The sequence below is a fragment of the Microcaecilia unicolor genome, chromosome 13 (genome assembly GCF_901765095.1).
Source record: "Microcaecilia unicolor chromosome 13, aMicUni1.1, whole genome shotgun sequence".
NCBI lineage: Eukaryota > Metazoa > Chordata > Amphibia > Gymnophiona > Siphonopidae > Microcaecilia > Microcaecilia unicolor.
In genome coordinates this window covers 97159271-97179526 of record NC_044043.1, presented here as the reverse complement: position 1 = coordinate 97179526, position 20256 = coordinate 97159271, and the positions used below count along the sequence as shown (strand labels likewise).

The window sequence follows — 20256 nt, the reverse complement described above, 5'->3', positions numbered from 1 at the left end:
TCCACTGCATACATATTGCATACGTATTACACACTGCATGTATACTGCATAGACATGATATGCACACACTAATAAATACACACTGCAGAGACACTGCATCCATACTACATAGACATTTCATATACACATTGCTTTCACTGCATACATATTGCATACGTATTACACACTGCATGTATACTGCATAGACATGATATGCACACACTAATAAATGCACACTGCATCCATACTACATAGACATTTCATATACACATTGCTTCCACTGCATACATATTGCATACGTATTACACACTGCATGTATACTGCATAGACATGATATGCACACACTAATAAATACACACTGCAGAGACACTGCATCCATACTACATAGACATTTCATATACACATTGCTTCCACTGCATACATATTGCATACGTATTACACACTGCATGTATACTGCATAGACATGCCATACACCTAGTATATCCACACAGCAGAGACACTGCATGCTGCATCCATACCACATACACACTGCATCCACTTCAGCTCTCAGGGTGTTCTCTTGTTACTGTCCCAAATCATTACCCATCTGCTCCAGCTCTGCTTGGACCCAGGGATCTAATATCCAATTCAATTTAATTATCAAAGCTTATATTCCACTTTCTCAGGCATAAAAACCACACACCCCCACAATATAATCTTACCCCCCCCCCCCCCCCCCCCCCCCAACAGTACTCTAGAATTTTCTAGCTTGCACCAGTAATATCTGCTGGAGTCAGAGCCTAGCAATGGCTACCATTTCTGTTTGGTCATTGGTTCATGACAGGTAATTGAGGCGTCAGTCACTGCGGAACACTGAGCAACAGGTGGAGAGGTGCTTCTGTCCTTAGGGTACGTAGGCCAATGCTGGCATTCAGACTCAGACATACTCCCTTGTGGCTGAAGGCTGTGACTGTCTGTAATACTGCTGTTCTCCTCTCTCCTGATTGGGGCAAGAACAGCACAGGAAGGACCCTCCCAGCATGGTGAGGCTGGAAGCAGCCCAGCCAACAAACAAGGCTGATCCAAACTCATACCTAGAGTCAAAGAGAAGTATCATAAGTGAAAGCCCCAGGGTGAGTCCCTTTCCCTCCCTGTGCCTCAGTCACTGACTCTGTGTGACCCTGGAGGAATCACTTTCTCTCCCTGTGTCTCAGTCACTGACTCTCTGTGTGACCCTGGGGGACTCGGGGGGGGGGGGGGAGTCACTTTTTCTCCCTGTGCCTCATCACTGACTCTCTGTGTGACCCTGGGGGAGTCACTTTCTCTCCCTGTGTCTCAGTCACTGACTCTCTGTGTGACCCGGGGGGGGGGTGGGGAGTCACTTTCTCTCCCTGTGTCTCAGTCACTGACTCGCTGTGTGACCCTAAAGAGTCACTTTCTCTCCTTATGCCTCAGTCACTGACTCTCTGTGTGATCCTGGAGAGTCACCTTCCCTCTCTGTGCCTCAGTCACTCACTCTCTGTGGCCATGGAAGTATCTCCCTTTGCAGTGTGATGAAATTATGAGTATTATATGGAACAGGAGTAAAGGAGGTGAATGAGAATATACGTGATTATGGGGGAAACATTCACAACAGAAGAAAGCAGATGAAAATGGAAAACATGGATGAGGTGCAGGTGAGAATGTGAGGAGAAAGGGAAATTCAGTAAAAGGTTGACACAGTGAAGGATGAGAGGCAGCAGATGGGAGGGATTTACAGGAGGGGTCGGGTAGGGGGAGTATTATGTACAAAAATTCATCATCATAGGATGAAGTTCACGGAAAGGGAATTCACAGGCGTGGATATGACAGAGGGAGAACCAAAGGGGGGCAGGTGGAGAGGTGAGGGAATGAATCATTCTTGACATGTTTATCAGGGGCAGATCTTGATGGCAGTGACCAGTTGTCTTACCGGGCATTGACAGGTGTGCTGGGGTTGAAGAAGTCATGTGAGACTCGTGTGGCGTACCAGGAGACCGCGATCAGCGTGCAGAAACCTGTGCGAGAGGAGAGTAGCAGATGGATCAGCAGAAAATTCCTCATCAGCTAAAAACAAAATTCAGTCCCTAACAGGTTAAAATAAACAGGTGGTCATGAAAAAGGAAAATTTCAAAGTCAGGATACAATTTAAAAATAATCCAGTCAATGTTCAGCCCGCAGTGGTCAGTGTTTTTTAAATGTGACCCCCCCCACAGGCAGAATTAGCTCAGATATTCAATGAATTATTGATCATTGCTGTTTTTCAGTTGTAATCAGTGGCGTAACCACAGGTGGGACTGGGTGGGCCGGGGCCCACTCACTTAGGGTTCAGGCCAACCCAACAGTAGTACACGTTTAGCGGTAGCAGGTGGGGATCCCCAGCTCCGCCAGGTGAAAACTTCCCCCTGAGGGTAACGACAACGCTACTCTCCACGATACTGGCACCTGCGCATGCTCAGTTTTCAGCGAATCCTGCTGCAGACTACCAAGGTGGAAAGAAGCGTTTTCCCACCAACTGAGATATTTTTTGGGTGGTGGTTGGGGGTGGGGGTTGGGAGCACTTAGTGCTCACCACTTCTTGCCTAGGCCCACCCAAAATCTGTTGTCTGGCTACGCCCCTGTAATGTATATTGCATTGTCATGCTATGCTTTGCCACTATAAATAAAGCTTTAAAAAATATATATATATCCAGTGCTAATTATTAGGGCTGCATTTCAATTAAAAATTTTATTTTAACCATAATTAATCACACAATTAAAGGATATTGATTTATTTCCCACTGCAGTTCCTTGTGACTCTGGGCAAGTCACTTAACCCTCCATTGCCCCTGGTACAAAATAAGTACCTGAATATATGTAAACCGCTTTGAATGTAGTTGCAAAAACCTCAGAAAGGCGGTATATCAAGTCCCATTTCCCTTTCCCTTATGACATCACAATATGAGAAGTGAGCCAAGTATTGGGCAATCAAGCCATTGTGACATCACTGATGAGGTTGGCTCTTATTGGTGGAATGAGTGGAGGAGTAGCCTAGTGGTTAGTACAGTGGACTTTGATCCTGGGGAACTGGGTTCAATTCCCACTGCAGCTCCTCGTGACTCTGGGCAAGTCACTTAACCCTCCATTGCCCCTGGTACAAAATAAGTACCTGAATATATGTAAACCGCTTTGAATGTAGTTGCAAAAACCTCAGAAAGGCGGTATATCAAGTCCCATTTCCCTTTCCCCCTTTCCCTTATGACATCACAATATCAGAAGTGAGCCAAGTATTGGGCAATCAAGCCATTGTGACATCACTGATGAGGTTGGCTCTTATTGGTGGAATGAGTGGAGGAGTAGCCTAGTGGTTAGTGCAGTGGACTGTGATCCTGGGGAACTGGGTTCAATTCCCACTGCAGCTCTTTGTGACCCTGGGCAAGTCACTTAACCCTCCATTGCCCCTGGTACAAAATAAGCATCTGTATAATATGTAAATATCTTTGATTGTAGCCACAAAAAGGGAGTAAAACAAATCCCATCCCCCTTCTGTTCCCTAAAGGACTGATAATCCCAATCTCTCCCATTCCCAGATCCAACATCTCTCCCAGGGATCAACAGAAGACTGAATATCAGGCAGTCATTAGCGATTTAACCAGGCAGGAGTGCTCCCAGTTAAATCACTTTGAACAGCAGGAACAATAATAATAATATTATGCTATCCACATGTTTTGAAGGCCGTGCTAGCACTGTCCCTGGGCAACAGAGAGTTAAGTGACTTGCCCAAGGCCGCAAGGAGCTGCTGTAGGATTTGAACCTCAGCCCTCGGGGTCCCAGCCCACTGCCCTAACTATTAGGCTATTCATCTTTCTCCAGACTATTAAGCACTGTATTACAGTCAGCACAGATTGCTCCGACTCTAAGAGAAGACAGAACCATCCCCCATTAGGGCCACATGCCAGCGCTTGACTTTCGACTGCCCTCAGGCTGAGACTCACCTGCCAGCAGGAAGAGGGCCCCACCTGAGACAGCGATCCTGCTCTTGATAATGGGGTTGTTGTCGCCCACCTTTGTGCATTTCATGCCCAACACACTGATGATCATCCCAATAAAGCCCATGAGTATGGCGACCACCATGAGTGCTCTGGACGTCTGAATATGAACTGCAAAACAGGAAAGCCTATAGTTACCAGTGGAACAGGGATGAGTCTGAGACATGAGGAAGAGACAACAAACTTGCTTCAAATTACCCAGGGCGGTGCTTTCATTGACTGGTGGTAAGAACAAGATAGACAAATATCCCTTTGAGATGACTCAGATACAGTGATTCCTGCCCAGAGAGGGGGCATGTAACCTCTCATTGCACCATCTGACCCTGAGTTCCCACAGAATTAAACAAGGGGAGGAGAAGGGAGAAAGAAAGGGGAGTGCAGAGAGCGTTGAGAAGAGAATGAACTGAAGGGAGAATGATGTAAGCAAACTATAGAGTGGATGGTGGAGGGGCCATGACCAATCGCCAAATGGATGCAATAATGTCCACTAAGTACTGGCTGTACTGACATGAACTCCTCCTGCTGCTGGTAGATTTATCACCTGACTCCATTTTCCCCAGCAGGCAAATCCAATACTAATTGTAGCTCACCCTAAAGCTTTGAAGAAGGAACAACTATGGTTACAACTCTAGGATCAGTGCTGCATTGATACTGGGCTTCCAAGATGGCTGAGATAATTGATATGGTTATAACCCTGGATGGCAAAAAAGAGAGGGTCCCAAAAGTACACAGCAGAAGGCAGCACAACAAAGCACAAAAGGGCCTCCAGAACTGGAACAATAGTTCAATCTTTATTGGAAAAGACCCGACGCGGGCTGTGTTTCGGCGCAAAACCGCGCCTGCCTCAGGGGTCAAGTGCAGAGAAATCAATGTTCTTAATGAATCTTGATGCAGGTTATACCAGGCACTCTCTGTCTCCGTACTGTAATGCTGTTTTTTCAGAGTACGGAAGCAGAGAGTGCCTGGTATAACCTGCATCAAGATTCATTAAGAACATTGATTTATCTGTCTGAGGCAGGCGCGGTTTTGCGCCGAAACACATCCTGCGTCGGGTCTTTTCCGATAAAGATTGCACCCTTGTTCCAGTTCTGGAGGTCCTTTTGTGTTTTGTTGTGCTGCAAGGTTATAACCCTAACGTTAGTGAGCAGGTCTGGGGTAGATACAGAGGGCAGTAACAGGAATAGGTTTGCAAGGGGTAGCTGTTATGTGTTTAAGTGTAGGAATTTATATATCCACTTGCCCAAAATAGTAGCAACCATGCTGACTTACAGGGCTAATTGTTTGTTATGTGCCATCATTTACTGTGGGTGCACAAATTTAACTCCTGTTTTCTTAAGTGAGTCAGAATTACAAATCCATACTACTACAAATCATTTCTATTGCGCTACCAGTCGTACGCAGCGCTTCACAATTGAACATGAAGAAAAGACAGTCCCTGCTCAAAAGAGCTTACAATCTAAATCAGGACAGACAGGACAATAAGGGATAACGGTAGGGCAGACAGATAGAAGGCGGCCAGGGATGGAGCTTGACGTAATGGCTCAGGAAGTCTATTCCAGGCATAAGGTGCGGTGAGATAAAAGGAACGGAGTGTGGAGTTAGCGATGGAGGACAAGGGTGCAATTAGGAGAGATTTGCCTAGTGAATGGAGTTCTTGGGAAGGAATGTAGGGAGAGATGTGAAGTGACTTCAGAAGAGGGCTGATATGGGCATAGAGACTTTGGCGAAATATTAATCGTGCAGCAGAATTTTGAACAGATTGAAGAAGAGAGAGATGGCTGAGTGGAAGACCTGTGAGAAGCAAGTTGCAGTAGTCCAAGCGAGAGGTGATGAGAGTGTGGATGAGGGTTCTGGTAGCGTGCTCAGAAAGGAGAGGGCGAATTTTGGCGATATTATAGAGGATCAAGGATTCTCAGTGGAGTCCTTGGGACACACCCAGCCAGTCCAGTTTTCAGGATATCCACAATGAGATAAATTGTCATGCACTGCCTCCATTGTATGCAAATCTCTCTCATGCATATTCATTGTGGGTATCCTGAAATTCTGACTGGCTAGCTGCGTCCTGAGGATTGAATTGAGAACCCCTGATCTATGTGCAGTGGGGGTAAAACCGTTAAAAAGAGAGCTATCTATCACCCAAGCCACTGCTGCCGCTGACTTTGCTGCTAGCGGATTTGTGCTTCCCGATTTTCAGGCTTGCACTGGTATCGAAAATATTGATGAAGCCATTACGTTGCTTGAACAGAATAATTGGGATTTAGTGATAATGGACTCCTGACGCAGGCGCTGTGCGCCGAAACACAGTGACCCGACACGAGCTGTGTTTTGGCGCACAGTGCCTGCGTCAAGGATCAATTAGGTTGTAACACCTAAGATGCTCGATGTGCAGCAACAGAACTTTCGCCTTTACCGCATTCTCTGACAACGAATTCCAGAGTTGAATTACACGTTGAGTGAAGAAAAAATTTTTCTTCACCTCTGGATGTCAAGATGGGTGCTCTAACCACTAGGCCACTCCTCCACTCTATTGTTATGTCAGTTTTGGAACAGGTATGGCAGAAGGTAAGTGCAGCTTTCCAGTTTGGTCTCCCTCTGTCTATTTATTTATTGCGTTTGTATCCCACATTTCCCCACCTATTTGCAGGCTCAATGTGGCTTACAGAGGTCTGTTATGGTATTGCCATACCAGGATGTCAGATACAATTGTTGATGCAAAGAGATCAAGGATGGAAAGAAGTATTAATAAAAAAGGTGTAGAAAGATGATTTCCGGATTAGAGTGGATTGGTGAGGTGGTATAATTAAGCTACGGGGTCTCTTTGTAGGCCTTATTGAAGAGGTACGTCCAGGGGTGTGCTGTTAAATTTTTAACAACAGGCTCTTTCTCCTGACGTAGCCAGCTCTGCAGTTGGAAGGGCCAGGGGTGGGGGGGAGCAACACTTGCCTCTCTCTCCTCCCTCCCTTCGTGCGGGCACACTAGGCATACCTTTGCTGGCAACCAATAAATGGACTGCCACCACTCCCAACGTCTTGCTCTGAGCAGCATATTGGAACTTCTCACACATGCTGGAGAAGTCTCAGCCTGCTGCCCAGAGCTGGAAACAAGGAGTGGGGAGCAGCAGCAGTCTATTTACTTGGCTGGCAGGGCTCAGCATCCCCACCAGCAAAGTAAAAGAGAATTCAGCAGGGGGCCCAAGCCCACATTTTGGGAGCCAGTTGTTAAAGTAGCCATGGAGGGCCCTACTTTAACAACCGGCTCCCAAAATTCTTAAAAACTTAACAACCGGCTCTTGCGAGCCTGTGAGAGCCTGCTCCAGCACACCACTGGGTACGTCCTATGCCTTTCTGTTTATTTGAACTCCCGGATGATCACTGTGAGAACTGGCAGATTGTACTACCTCATGACTGCTGTTGCCTTTCAAGAGATTTTGAGGGGGTGGAAACCTGCATTTTTATTGAATGTAACTTTTTGGTGGAATTCTGTTTGTCAGTTATACAAGTTTGAAGCAATAGCAGCGGAGCGGGCAGGGCACTATGAAAAGTTTTGAAGTGCTTGGGCTCCTCTCCGTCATTATTTGGAATAAACAGATTAACTTGGTTTCGTATTAGAATTTAGATTACTGGGGGTGGGGGGGGGGGGGGGGAGTTGTGGTGGGATGTACACCTTCTGGCATTGTTCTTGAACATTGTAAAATTGTTGGTTGTAAATGGATTAGAATAATAAAGTTGTGAACTTTAAAAAATATATATAAGATTTTGAATTTTTTTTTTTTTTTTTACTTGGAAGGCTTCTATTTAAGTGCAAGAAACAGGTGCCAATGTGCGGTTTCATTTTCGGGTTTGCTCTGCCTCGCACACGTTCGTCTTTCACTACCAGCGTTCAGGGGCTTGCACGGGTTTCCTTCTGCTTCTAAATTAAATAAAAACTAGAAGATTTTAAAAAGAGAGAATTGTGAGAAATTCTCTCTTCAAACACCCGAGCTGGCCTTAGGTTTTCAGGGGAAAGAGCAGCTTTGTTCTCTGAGCATTGGGAAGGAACAGGAAATGACCTCATTAACATCCATTTGACTACATTTGCATTCTGTTTGTGCTAATCGTTGGCGCACTCGTCTCTCGTGCTAGAGCCTCAGGTGGCACTCTTCAGGAGCAGCATCTCCCCACTCTTCGGGGTTTACCTCATTACGTTCCAAACCTGGCAGCGATTCCCATACGCTGCCCTGCTGCCGGCACCCGCCTCTTGCCTTTACTGCGGCTGCCTGAGCCTCTGACGAAACAGGAAGTTACACCAGAGAGGCGACTGCAGTAAAGGGAAGAGGCAAGTGCCGGTGGCAGTGCAGCATATGGGAATCGCTGTCGCTGCTGGGTTTGGAACGTGACAAGGTAAACGCCGCCAACCATCTTGGCCCATGAGGGGGAGACATCTTAGCTCTGCCTCAGGCGGCATCTTGCCTTGACCTGGCCCTGATCGCCTCTAGCACCAGTGGTACATTTTGAGCATCAGGCCCACCAGAGAGAGCTGAACCTGTTTTAAAATGTTTTCTACCCCTTACAGAAGGAAAATGAAACAGACTTGGATTCTTGGACCCCGTTGTTAATTCAGTAGGTAATCTTCTCCCGTGCGCTACCACAATTAAGACTTCAGCGTAATGTGTTTAGAGCAGTGGTCCTCAAACCTGTCCTAGGGGACCACTAGCCAGTTGGCTTTTTAGGATATCCCTAGCGAATATGCAGCTTTACTAAGGTACAGCAATCAGTGCAAGTTAACATAAATCCCCCCCCCTGGTGGTGGAGCAAGGAATTGCAATGATGTTAGACATACGTCACGGTGTTTCCCCCGAATGAACTCCACACCAACCAGGGAGTTTAACAATAAAAATACGTTTAAATTGATAAGTTTAAATGGCCAAGTGTCATAATTGTCCACAAATTTAAATGAACATTAATTACAAACATACATTCTCATTTACAGTGTTTAGCTTTGGAATTCAGAGTGACTGCGTAACAGAAACAGCTACAGATAAATTTAACATCTAAATTTTTCCAACAAATTATTAAGTTGCATTAACTCACTTAAGGACTCTTCTGTGCATACGTCAAGCACAGTCCTCCTGCCGAACTCCCTAATGCTCAAAGCTATGAGCGTGCCTATATTTGCATCTCATTAGCTTTGAGCATTAGGGCGTTGTTCTGCGCTGTTCCGGCGCCATTTTTAATGGCGATATTCAGAATAGCGCCAGAGTTTTGATCATCTGCCCCTGAGTTCTTGGATTCAAAGTCTGAACTCTTTCCTAATGACCCTAAATATTGTGATTGCTGTGTTAATCCAGCTCAAGGGATCTGGTTGATGGGCCAGGGAATCTCTTTTCATTAGGTTAATTCAATCCATCTGTGACAGGCTTTTAAGCATTAACAGGCCCCTTCATCAGAACAATGAAGAAAATAGAATAGCTACAGAGAAGTTAATTAACTAATTAGCTTAGTGAGAGAGAGAGTATGGAGGGTGGTGTGGTGTATGTGAAGGGGGGGGGGGCGGGGGGATAGGAAGAAAGACAGAGAGGAACAGCATAGCTTCCACCACTGTTGTTCTATCTGAACAACCTTTTTAAAGACCCCCAGAGAATCCAACTGGGAAGTGAACACCAACAGTACTGATACCCTCAAACATGTAAAGACACTGGGTGCAGCCAGAAGCAAATACGATCAGCTAGGCACATCTTAACGGGGCTGGGCAAAGTTTTCTTGAGGTGCCCCCTGCGAGCCCCTTCCAAATACAAACCTCCTCTTGAGGCCTCCCTCTCAATTCAAGGCGCCCAATACAAGCCCCCTGCAACCTGAATGGCCTCCCCCCCCCCCGAATATAGATTCCCCCTCCAACGAAACAACACCCTGTCAGTACAAGCCATCACTGATATCTCTCATAAATTAAACCTTACTTCCAACTGGCTTTTCGATAATGGCTTAAAAAAAAATCACTGTCTATTCTTTCCATTTTATGGTTTCTGTTTGCGTCTGTTCACGCTTTCCAAAAATACTAAGACTAGGGGGCATGCGATGAAGCTACAATGTAGTAAATTTAAAACAAATTGGAGTAGAGAGGTGCGGTAGCCGTGTTAGTCCACTCTTAAAGGTTATCAATAGAAATCAAACAAAATAAAACATGAAAAAGAAAATAAGATGATACCTTTTTTATTGGACATAACTTAATACATTTCTTGATTAGTTTTCGAAGGTTGCCCTTCTTCCTCAGATTGGAAATCTGCTACCTCATTTGCTTATTTCCGATCTAAGGAAGAAGGGCAACCTTCGAAAACTAATCAAGAAATGTATTAAGTTATGTCCAATAAAAAAGGTATCATCTTATTTTCTTTTCCATGTTTTATTTTGTTAGATTTCTATTGAAAACAAATTGGAGAAAATCTTTCTTCACTCAACGTGTAATTAAACTCTGGAATTCTTTGCCAGAGAACATGGTAAAGGCGGTTAGCTTAGCAGAGTTTAAAAAAGGTTTGGACGGCTTCATAAAGGAAAAGTCCATAGACCGTTATTAAATGGACTTGGGGAAAATCCACTATTTCTGGGATAAGCAGTATAAAATGTTTTGTACATTTTTGGGATCTTGCCGGGTATTTGTGACCTGGATTGGCCACTATTGGAAACAGGATGCTGGGCTTGATGGACCTTTGGTCTTTCCCAGTATGGAGTGGAGGAGTAGCCTAGTGGTTAGTGCAGTGGACTTTGATCCTGGGGAACTGGGTTCAATTCCCACTGCAACTCCTTGTGACTGTGGACAAGTCACTTAACCCTCCATTGCCCCTGGTACAAAATAAGTACCTGAATACAGTGGCGTTCCTAGGGTGGCTGACACCCAGGGTGGATCGTCGATGCATCCCCCCCCCCAGGTGCAGCGTGACCCCCCCACCCTGGCAAAAAGGACACCCCCCGGGTGCATTTTTACCTGCTGGGGGGGGGGGGGGGGCTGCGCGCCTGTCGGCTTCGCTCGTTCCATGCTCCCTCTGCCGCGGAACAGGAAGTAACCTGTTCTGGGGCAGAGGGAGCACAGAACGAGTGGAGCCGACAGGCACGTGGCACACACCCCCAGCGGCGTGCACCCGGGGCAGACCGCCCCCACCGCCCCCTTGGTACACCACTGCCTGAATATATATGTAAACCGCTTTGAATGTAGTTGCAAAAAACCTCAGAAAGGCAGTATATCAAGTCCCATTTCCCTTTCCCTTATGACATCACAATATCAGAAGTGAGCCAAGTATCGGGCAATCAAGCCATTGTGACATCACTGATGAGGTTGGCTCCTACTGGTGGAATGAGTGGAGGCGTGGCCTACTGGTTAGTGCAGTGGACTTTGATCCTGGGGAACTGGGTTCGATTCCCAGTGCAGCTCCTTCTGACTCTGGGCAAGTCACTTAACCCTCCATTGCCCCTGGTACGTTAGCGTCAGAACTTTTAGTACAAGAACAGTGCTGGGCAAACTTCTATGATCTGTGCCATGAGAAAGGCAGGGACAAATCAAACTCTGGTATAAAGTATCACATACCATGTAAAATGAGTTTATCTTGTTGGGCAGACTGGATGGACCGTACAGGTCTTTATCTGCCGTCATTTACTATGTTACTATGCTTATTGAATGCTCCAATTATTGAGGAAGAAGTAGAATGGGTGATCCAGCGGACTGTGTTGTGTAAAGCTCCGGGGCCAGATAGGCTGTGGGCAGAATTCTGTTAATCCGAAGATGAGAATCATTACCTTGAATAGTTTACGATTCTAATGCTTATTGGTGTTTTGATACCATGACTTTCTGTTTGATTCTGGTACACATCCCAATAATTATTATTATTGTTACGGTTTGATGGGTGGGAATTGGGGGGAGTTAGTAGTTTTGAGGGCATTGGTCTCAGAGATGAGGCTGTAAGAACATCATCCAAGGCCTCCCGCCTTGCTAAGTAGACATGGTAGCAATACGTTAATTTTTACAAAACCAGTTTAAACATTTTTTTATGATCTATTCTTGCTTTTTGTGTGGAATACGCTGGTTTCTAGAAGCGACTCTTTGATGCTTTGGGAACTGTTGTTCCACGCTTTCTTGTCTGTACTCAATAAAATACATTTAACTACAAACTACTGAAAAAAAAAACCCCAGGAGCATCAATACAGACATAATATTACTAAATCATTAAAGATTGCTTCAGACTTTGTCATTAAGGTAGGAGAAAGCAGTGTCGCTTTTCTCTATTTAGTGAGACTATCCGGACCCTATGGGGTTGATATTCAAAAGGGTTTAGCCTGGCAGGAGAGACTCCTGACCAGTAAAACCCCACTGAGTGAGTCAGCCCCTGAAATTCAGCAGCACTTACTACTACTACTACTACTATTTAGCATTTCTATAGCGCTACAAGGCATACGCAGCGCTGTACAAACATAGAAGAAAGACAGTCCCTGCTCAAAGAGCTTACAATCTAATAGACAAAAAATAAATAAAGTAAGCAAATCAAATCAATTAATGTGAACGGGAAGGAAGAGAGGAGGGTAGGTGGAGGCGAGTGGTTACAAGTGGTTACGAGTCAAAAGCAATGTTAAAGAGGTGGGTTTTCAGTCTAGATTTAAAGGTGGCCAAGGATGGGGCAAGACGTAGGGGCTCAGGAAGTTTATTCCAGGCGTAGGGTGCAGCGAGATAGAAGGCGCGAAGTCTGGAGTTGGCAGTAGTGGAGAAGGGAACAGATAAGAAGGATTTATCCATGGAGCGGAGTGCACGGGAAGGGGTGTAGGGAAGGACGAGTGTGGAGAGATACTGGGGAGCAGCAGAGTGAATACATTTATAGGTTAGTAGAAGTTTGAACAGGATGCGAAAACGGATAGGGAGCCAGTGAAGGGTCTTGAGGAGAGGGGTAGTATGAGTAAAGCGACCCTGGCGGAAGATGAGACGGGCAGCAGAGTTTTGAACCGACTGGAGAGGGGAGAGGTGACTAAGTGGGAGGCCAGCAAGAAGCAGATTGCAGTAGTCTAAACGAGAGGTGACAAGGGTGTGGATGAGGGTTTTGGTAGAGTGCTCGGAAAGAAAGGGGCGGATTTTACGGATGTTGTAAAGAAAGAAACGACAGGTCTTGGCGGTCTGCTGGATATGAGCAGAGAAGGAGAGAGAAGAGTCAAAGATGACCCCAAGGTTTCGAGCTGAGGAGACAGGGAGAATGAGAGAGCCATCAACAGAAATAGAAAACGGGGGGAGCGGGGAGGTGGGTTTGGGGGGGAAAATGAGAAGCTCGGTTTTGGTCATATTTAATTTCAGGTGGCGTTGAGACATCCAGGCAGCAATGTCAGACAAGCACGCTGAAACTTTGGTTTGGATGCAAGGTGAGATATCAGGGGTAGAAAGGTAGATTTGGGAGTCATCAGCATAGAGGTGGTAGGAAAAGCCATGGGATGAGATTAATGAACCAAGGGAAGAAGTGTAGATAGAAAAGAGGAGGGGACCAAGAACAGAACCCTGAGGTACACCGACAGGCAGAGGGATAGAAGTAGAAGAGGATCCACCAGAGTGAACACTAAAGGTGCGGAGGGAGAGGTAGGAAGAGAACCAGAAAAGGACAGAGCCCTGGAATCCAAGTGAGGACAGGGTATCGAGAAGTATGCTGTGATCGACAGTGTCAAAAGCAGCGGAAAGATCAAGAAGAATGAGGATGGAATATTGACCTCTGGATTTAGCCAGTAATAGGTCATTGGAGACTTTAGTAAGCACAGTTTCAGTTGAGTGGAGAGGGCGAAAACCAGATTGTAATGGGTCAAGAATAGCATGTGAGGAGAGAAAATCAAGGCAGCGGCGGTGAACAGCACGCTCAAGTAATTTGGAGAGAAAAGGAAGGAGGGAGATGGGTCGGTAATTAGAGGGACAAGTAGGGTCAAGTGAAGGCTTCTTAAGGAGAGGTGTGACCAGTTAATGCACTGAACACCTTCACTAATCTGCTATGGTCTAAGGAGCTAGGGCCAGAGCATCAACTTATCCAGTTAGCACTGATACTTAGTCCGCCAATCGGCTAAGCAACCACATAAAGTTAAGAGAGCAAGAAGGCTATGCTAACTTTGTGGTCCTTTTACTAAGGCGTGCTAACAGCTTTAGCATTTGCTAATGATTAGTGTGTGCTAAATGATATGACACTTTTTTTTTTCCTATGGGCATCTTGGAATGCGCTACCAAAGGCCTTAAAAACAACGCACGACTTAACAGCCTTCCGGAAGTTACTAAAGACCAATCTGTTCGAGAAGACATATCATATTGAGCCATCAGAAACGACCTAACGTCAAAACTCTATTAGAACCAGATAAAACCGTATTCTCTACACCTGATTGCATCAATCAATTTGTCACCAATGAACATTAATGCATTACCCCCTTATCTCTTATGCCTGTAATGAACTTTTATGAACTTTAATGCAATACCACTTTGTATTTCTCATTCCGGAAATGGCGATCGCCATTACGGCATAATGTAAGCCACATTGAGCCTGCAAATAGGTGGGAAAATGTGGGATACAAATGCAACAAATAAATAAAAATAATGCATTCACATCTCCACCTCTCATCTAACATGGTGGACCTTTGCTCTCGGAGACTCTTGGTTTGCTTATACAGTGCCACCAGCCTCTGTGTCATTTCTCCTATTTTGTGGGGTTTTTTTCATGTGGATCTGATACAGCACTATTAGGAGTTTCTGGACGAATGTAATGTCCTTATTTCTTATGCAGTATCTCATTACTAAAACCCAACCTGTTCAAAAAGGCATACCACAATGATCCATCCTAAAGACCAGACAACGAAACTCTTCCAGAACTAGACAAAACCGAACTCTCTACACCTGACTGCTTCTATCACTAACGAACGTTAATACACCGCCACCTTATTTCTCACGCCGAAATGAACTGATTATCTAATTTAATTTATAATTTACTCTACCATCTATGTACTTAATGCAATACCACTTGTATTTCTCATTCCGGAAATGGCGATCGCCACTACGGCATACTGTAAGCTACATTGAGCCTGTAAAAATGTGGGGAAATGTGGGATACAAATGCAACAAATAAATAAATAAAAAAATGTTAGCGCACCTTAGTAAAAGGACCCCTTTATGAGGTTAGTTTACTGGATACCGGTCTGAATATTGGCCGGTAGTGGACATATCCAGATATTTAACCCTTCCCGTGCACTCTGCTCCATGGATAAATCCTTCTTATCTGTTCCCTTCTCCACTACTGCCAACTCCAGACTTCGCGCCTTCTGTCTCGCTGCACCCTACGCCTGGAATAAACTTCCTGAGCCCCTACGTCTTGCCCCATCCTTGGCCACCTTTAAATCTAGACTGAAAGCCCACCTCTTTAACATTGCTTTTGACTCGTAACCACTTGTAACCACTCGCCTCCACCTACCCTCCTCTCTTCCTTCCCGTTCACATTAATTGATTTGATTTGCTTACTTTATTTTTTTTTTTTGTCTATGTTTGTGCAGCGCTGCGTATGCCTTGTAGCGCTATAGAAATGCTAAATAGTAGTAAATGCTAAATAATAGTAATTTAATGCCGGGAGTCAATTATAGCTACGTCATGCAAGGTTCCACGTTAGGAGTTACGGACCAAGAAAGGGATCTGGGTGTCGTCGTCGTCGATAATACACTGAAACCTTCTGCTCAGTGTGCTGCTGCGGCTCAGAAAGAGAATAGAATGTTGGGTATTATTAGGAAAGGTATGGAAAACAGGTGTGAGGATGTTATAATGCCATTATATCGCTCCATGGTGCGACCGCACCTTGAGTATTGTGTTCAATTCTGGTCGCCGCATCTCAAGAAAGATATAGTGGAACTGGAAAAGGTGCAGCGAAGGGCGACTAAAATGATAGCGGGGATGGGACGACTTCCCTATGAAGAAAGACTAAGGAGGCTAGGGCTTTTCAGCTTGGAGAAGAGACGGCTGAGGGGAGACATGATAGAGGCATATAAAATAATGAGTGGAGTGGAACAGGTGGATGTGAAGCGTCTGTTCACGCTTTCCAAAAATACTAGGACTAGGGGCATGCGATGAAACTACAGTGTAGTAAATTTAAAACAAATCGGAGAAAATTTTTCTTCACCCAACGCGTAATTAAACTCTGAAATTTGTTGCCGGAGAATGTGGTGAAGGCGGTTAGCTTAGCAGAGTTTAAAAAGAGGTTAGACGGACAAGTCCATAAACCACTACTAAATGGACTTGGGAAAAAGCCACAATTCCAGGAATAACATGTATAGAATGTTTGTACGTTTGGGAAGCTCGCCAGGTGCCCTTGGCCTGGATTGGCCGCTGTCATGGACAGGATGCTGGGCTCGATGGACTCTTGGTCTTTTCCCAGTGTGGCATTACTTATGTACTTATGTATATGTACTTATGTATGACCTAGCATTGAATTTTTGGGGTTAAGTCAGCCTGTGGCTGGAAGCAGATTGTAAGCCACTTACCGCAGCAGGCTGAAAATTGACTCCTACGTGTTTACCTTTACTATTTTCAAACGCTTGTTAAAAATCAGTCCTCAAGCCTGCTTAGTACTTGTGAAAGAATCATATTGCTGACACTAAGAGAAACCTCACTAGTTGTTAAGATGTCATTAATACTAGTTAGAACTTTGAAAAGAAATTCACTTGATCTGCAGGTGACAGTAGGCTTGGCGATGGCCCCCAATGACGCTCTACTAGTTGGATCTGATCACTCAGAGACGTTTTCATTTGCTAACTGCTAATGTCTGTCTAACCCTACTTTCCATGTACTTCTAGACACTCCTTCCCCCTGATCCTGTTATTATTAAACCACTGCTATCTAGAGAGAATTCACAAGCCAGTGTAAGTGAGGTTAAGCAGTGCCAGTGCAGGGATCAGAGAGACAGAAAGGGGGGGGCAAAGACGTGAAGTGACACCAAGACTCACTCCTTTTATCTTGCTGCACCAAATGCCTAGAATAAACTTCCAGAGCCCGTACGTCAAGCTCCATCTCTGGCCGTCTTCAAATCTAAGCTAAAAGCCCACCTTTTTGATGCTGCTTTTAACTCCTAACCCTTATTCACTTGCTCAGAGCCCTTATTTTATCATCCTCACTTTAATATTCCCTTATCTCGTTTGTCTGTCCTGATTAGATTGTAAGCTCTGTGGAGCAGGGACTGTCTCTTCATGTTCAAGTGTACAGCGCTGCGTACGTCTAGTAGCGCTATAGAAATGATAAGTAGTAGTAGTAATTTCTGAGTTAGAATTTACATAGGGACAAAGTCAAACAAGCCCGGGATAAACACAGCATCCCTATGTGGCAATAAGAGGGAATAAATGCACATGAACACGCATACATACACATACATGTAGCAGTTTTACAGGTTTATGTTGTAGGTGTATTATTACGTCTCTATGGCGTGATTGCTTGTGTTACTATACGTTTATTGGCATTCTTTTCAACTCCTTATATTTTTTAAAATATTATTATTTGTAAATCGCTTTGATTTATTTGTAAAAAATGTGATTAATCAAGTTTAAATAAACATATATAATACACACATAAACACAGACACACATAGCACAGCAGGGAGGGACGGGCTAACCTGTACGAAACAGCAGGTGCAACTCTACCCACAAAGGGGGAAAGGTAGCTTATAGGAAGCAATGGAGCTTAAGGTACAACCCTAACCACAAAGAGGTGGGGGTGGGTGGGAGGGAGTAACCTACATGACGTGTCGCAGCGGCAGGCACAACACCAACGAGAAAGTGGGGAGGGTAACTGCCACAAAGTGACAGAGCAGCGGGTACAACCGTGGCCATCTTTCTGGCCACACTGGATGGACTTCACTGTTCTGGTCTTTATCGTTTCCTATAGTCCTATATTACTATACCGTACATTATTTTTTCCAGGTCACCCTCAAGTCTCCTTGTTACTTCGGATACTCATTCCCCGGCTAAGTAAGAGGACATTACCCCCTCCGTTCTAATCTAAAGGGACCTTACAAAGAGCAGCAAAGTGAAAAGGGGCTCTTGGGCATCGCCCAATGAGGTAGGAGCCACCTTTAAGAAGGGTAGTTTTTACACTGTCTACAATTTCTAATTTCCACACAGCACATACCCCAGAAAGGGCATCAGGCAGATGCTAACCCTTTGATGACCTCCCAAGACTGTTTTGTACCTACCATCCAGGGAAAGCAGGGAATCGTAAACTTTACACTGCACCTGGCCGGTGCTCTGAGAGGCGCAGGACATCCATAATCCTTCGTACAGTCCCACGGCTGTGATAATAGCATCCCCTGCGTAGGACGACTGTTTCCACTGTGGTAAGGCCGTTGTGGAGATGATCCCAATCCAGCCGCCTAGAGCCAGGAAGAATCCCAACAGCTGGAAGCCAGAATTAGCCATGATGGAGTCCAGCAGAATCTAAAGCAAAAAAGAAGTCACCCTTAATCTGGGGGCTTTTTATTCCAGTCGATAAGAGACTTTGGTCTTCTTAGATTTGTGCGATAGGAGTGTTCATGGTACCTCTAGTCACATGGGCAACGGTCAGCTGGCAAAGGAATTTTCTCAGGATGCTGGTCCAGGGAGATGAACCTGTCTCAGCCCTTATTGGATCAGAGGTTCTTGCAGGCTCAGCTTTGAAATAGACCCTTCCATGTCCTACCCAGCTTCAGTGACTCCCTCAGGGGACACAGCAGCAAGAAAGGCAACACACTCACAGGCACACACTCGGAGGTCTTGGTGTGTTTTCAGGCTGCAGAATGCAGGGGCCGGGCATCATCCCATGACTGGAATTTCAGAGTTAACACCCACAGAAGAAAGAAAAAGTGTGAGGCATTTGGGTTTAAAGTGGCAGTAACCTTTTACTCTGTGGGGGATGTGTTTTAAAAGTTGGCATACTGGGCAACACAGCACAATTTCATATCCACACTACAACACTCTGCAGACAAACATACTTGTAAGTCTAAGTGCTTTGAAAATAGGCCTCGATTCGTGTGTGTAATTTTGTAACATGGGCAATGCTTTATACACTAAGACAAATGCTGAAAGATCTCAAACACACACACACATGTTACGACATGGAGAGGGCAATTTTCAAAGTCATTTCATTGATAAATTGACCCGTTTGAAAATTGCTCTCCCTCAAACCACAAGTATGCTCAGATTTCAGTGGGGGAGGCCTTCCTTGGGGAGGGAGGGGGGGTTAGGGCAAGGTTGGAAAACAACCCACCTTGAGCTACTACTGAAAAAGGTGTGAGAACTTTGTTATCCGAGAGTATTTATTCTTTGATTCTGGATTTACACTCATTGCACTCATGCTTTCTCTGTAGTACTCGTTGCACTGTTATTGTTACTATTATACATTTGTAACTTGTTGATAACTGAATTTACTATGTATTTTTGTATTTCCAATTATACTCAATAAAATATTTTAAAAAAGAAAAAGGTTTGAGCAAATCCAAATCAAACAAACAATCAGTAAATAAACAAATCCCTGGGGTGATCTTATAAAAGCCCCTTTAATGAAATTGCTCCCTAAGTGGCTGTTTTATCCCATCCCAGGAGCTGAACCAGGGTCAGGTCGGAATGGGGAGCTCACTGAGAAGTTACTGGGATGTTATGAGCCTGGCATTCAGTGAGCTGATGAGCGAGTAACTTATCCAGCTAAATCTCACCAGGTTATCCACCAAATCTGGTTAATTCTGATTGCGTAAGTAGCTCTCTTAAAATAAACCAGATACCTTCCTCTGAATAATTTTAGGACAGCATAGGTCTGACTTAACCTTATTTGCTTGAATATCCAGTTAAAGTTAAATGGAAAAGTAATCCGGCTACTTTAACGAAGTACGTTAGCGCTAAATAGCAGCCGCTGTGAAGCTGGTTCTGTATCCCTGTCAGTCAACTGCGTGTAGGTTTGCTGACTCTTTCTAGCACTGCTGGAAGAATCTCATAATTTAAAGAACAAACATAATCCAAGTTTAATGGATTCCGTGTATTCCATGTATTTTGCCCACAGACTCCTTGCATTTAAAGCAGTGGTATATTGAGGGAGGGGGACAGAAGGGGGCCTCAGCCTGGGGGGCATGGGAGGAGGAACTGGAAGGTCAAAAAACGAAAGCAAGCCTAGGCCTTTGTGATGTGTGTGGTGGAGTTGGGAGAGCGCAAATGTAAACATTGGCTTCCAGGCGCTAACTTAACGCAAATGGCATCATACATGCACGCAGGCATCTGACTGACCAATGTAG

General features: G+C 44.9%; 1 protein-coding gene across 1 annotated transcript; it reads right to left on the bottom strand.

Moving 5' to 3' along the window:
• Positions 1-718: 718 nt before the first annotated feature.
• CLDN19 (claudin 19) lies at positions 719-18726 on the bottom strand. Its single transcript, XM_030186005.1, has 4 exons — positions 18193-18726; positions 3951-4115; positions 1910-1994; positions 719-1052 (listed from the first exon to the last, which is right to left on the bottom strand). Exons 1-4 carry the CDS (start codon positions 18413-18415, stop codon positions 896-898), a joined length of 630 nt encoding a protein of 209 aa, XP_030041865.1. The 5' UTR covers positions 18416-18726; the 3' UTR covers positions 719-895.
• Between the last annotated feature and the right edge of the window lie 1530 nt (positions 18727-20256).

What these genes read in the sequence shown, in the direction of transcription:
- CLDN19 (XM_030186005.1), bottom strand. Translation starts at nt 18,415, where the DNA reads ATGGCTAATTCTGGCTTCCAGCTGTTGGGATTCTTCCTGGCTCTAGGC. An exon ending in TTCCCTGCTTTCCCTGGATG is followed by an intron (nt 4,116 to 18,192) that starts GTAGGTACAAAA and finishes CCTGTTTTGCAG; the next exon opens with TTCATATTCAGACGTCCAGA. An exon ending in GGCCCTCTTCCTGCTGGCAG is followed by an intron (nt 1,995 to 3,950) that starts GTGAGTCTCAGC and finishes CCTCTCGCACAG; the next exon opens with GTTTCTGCACGCTGATCGCG.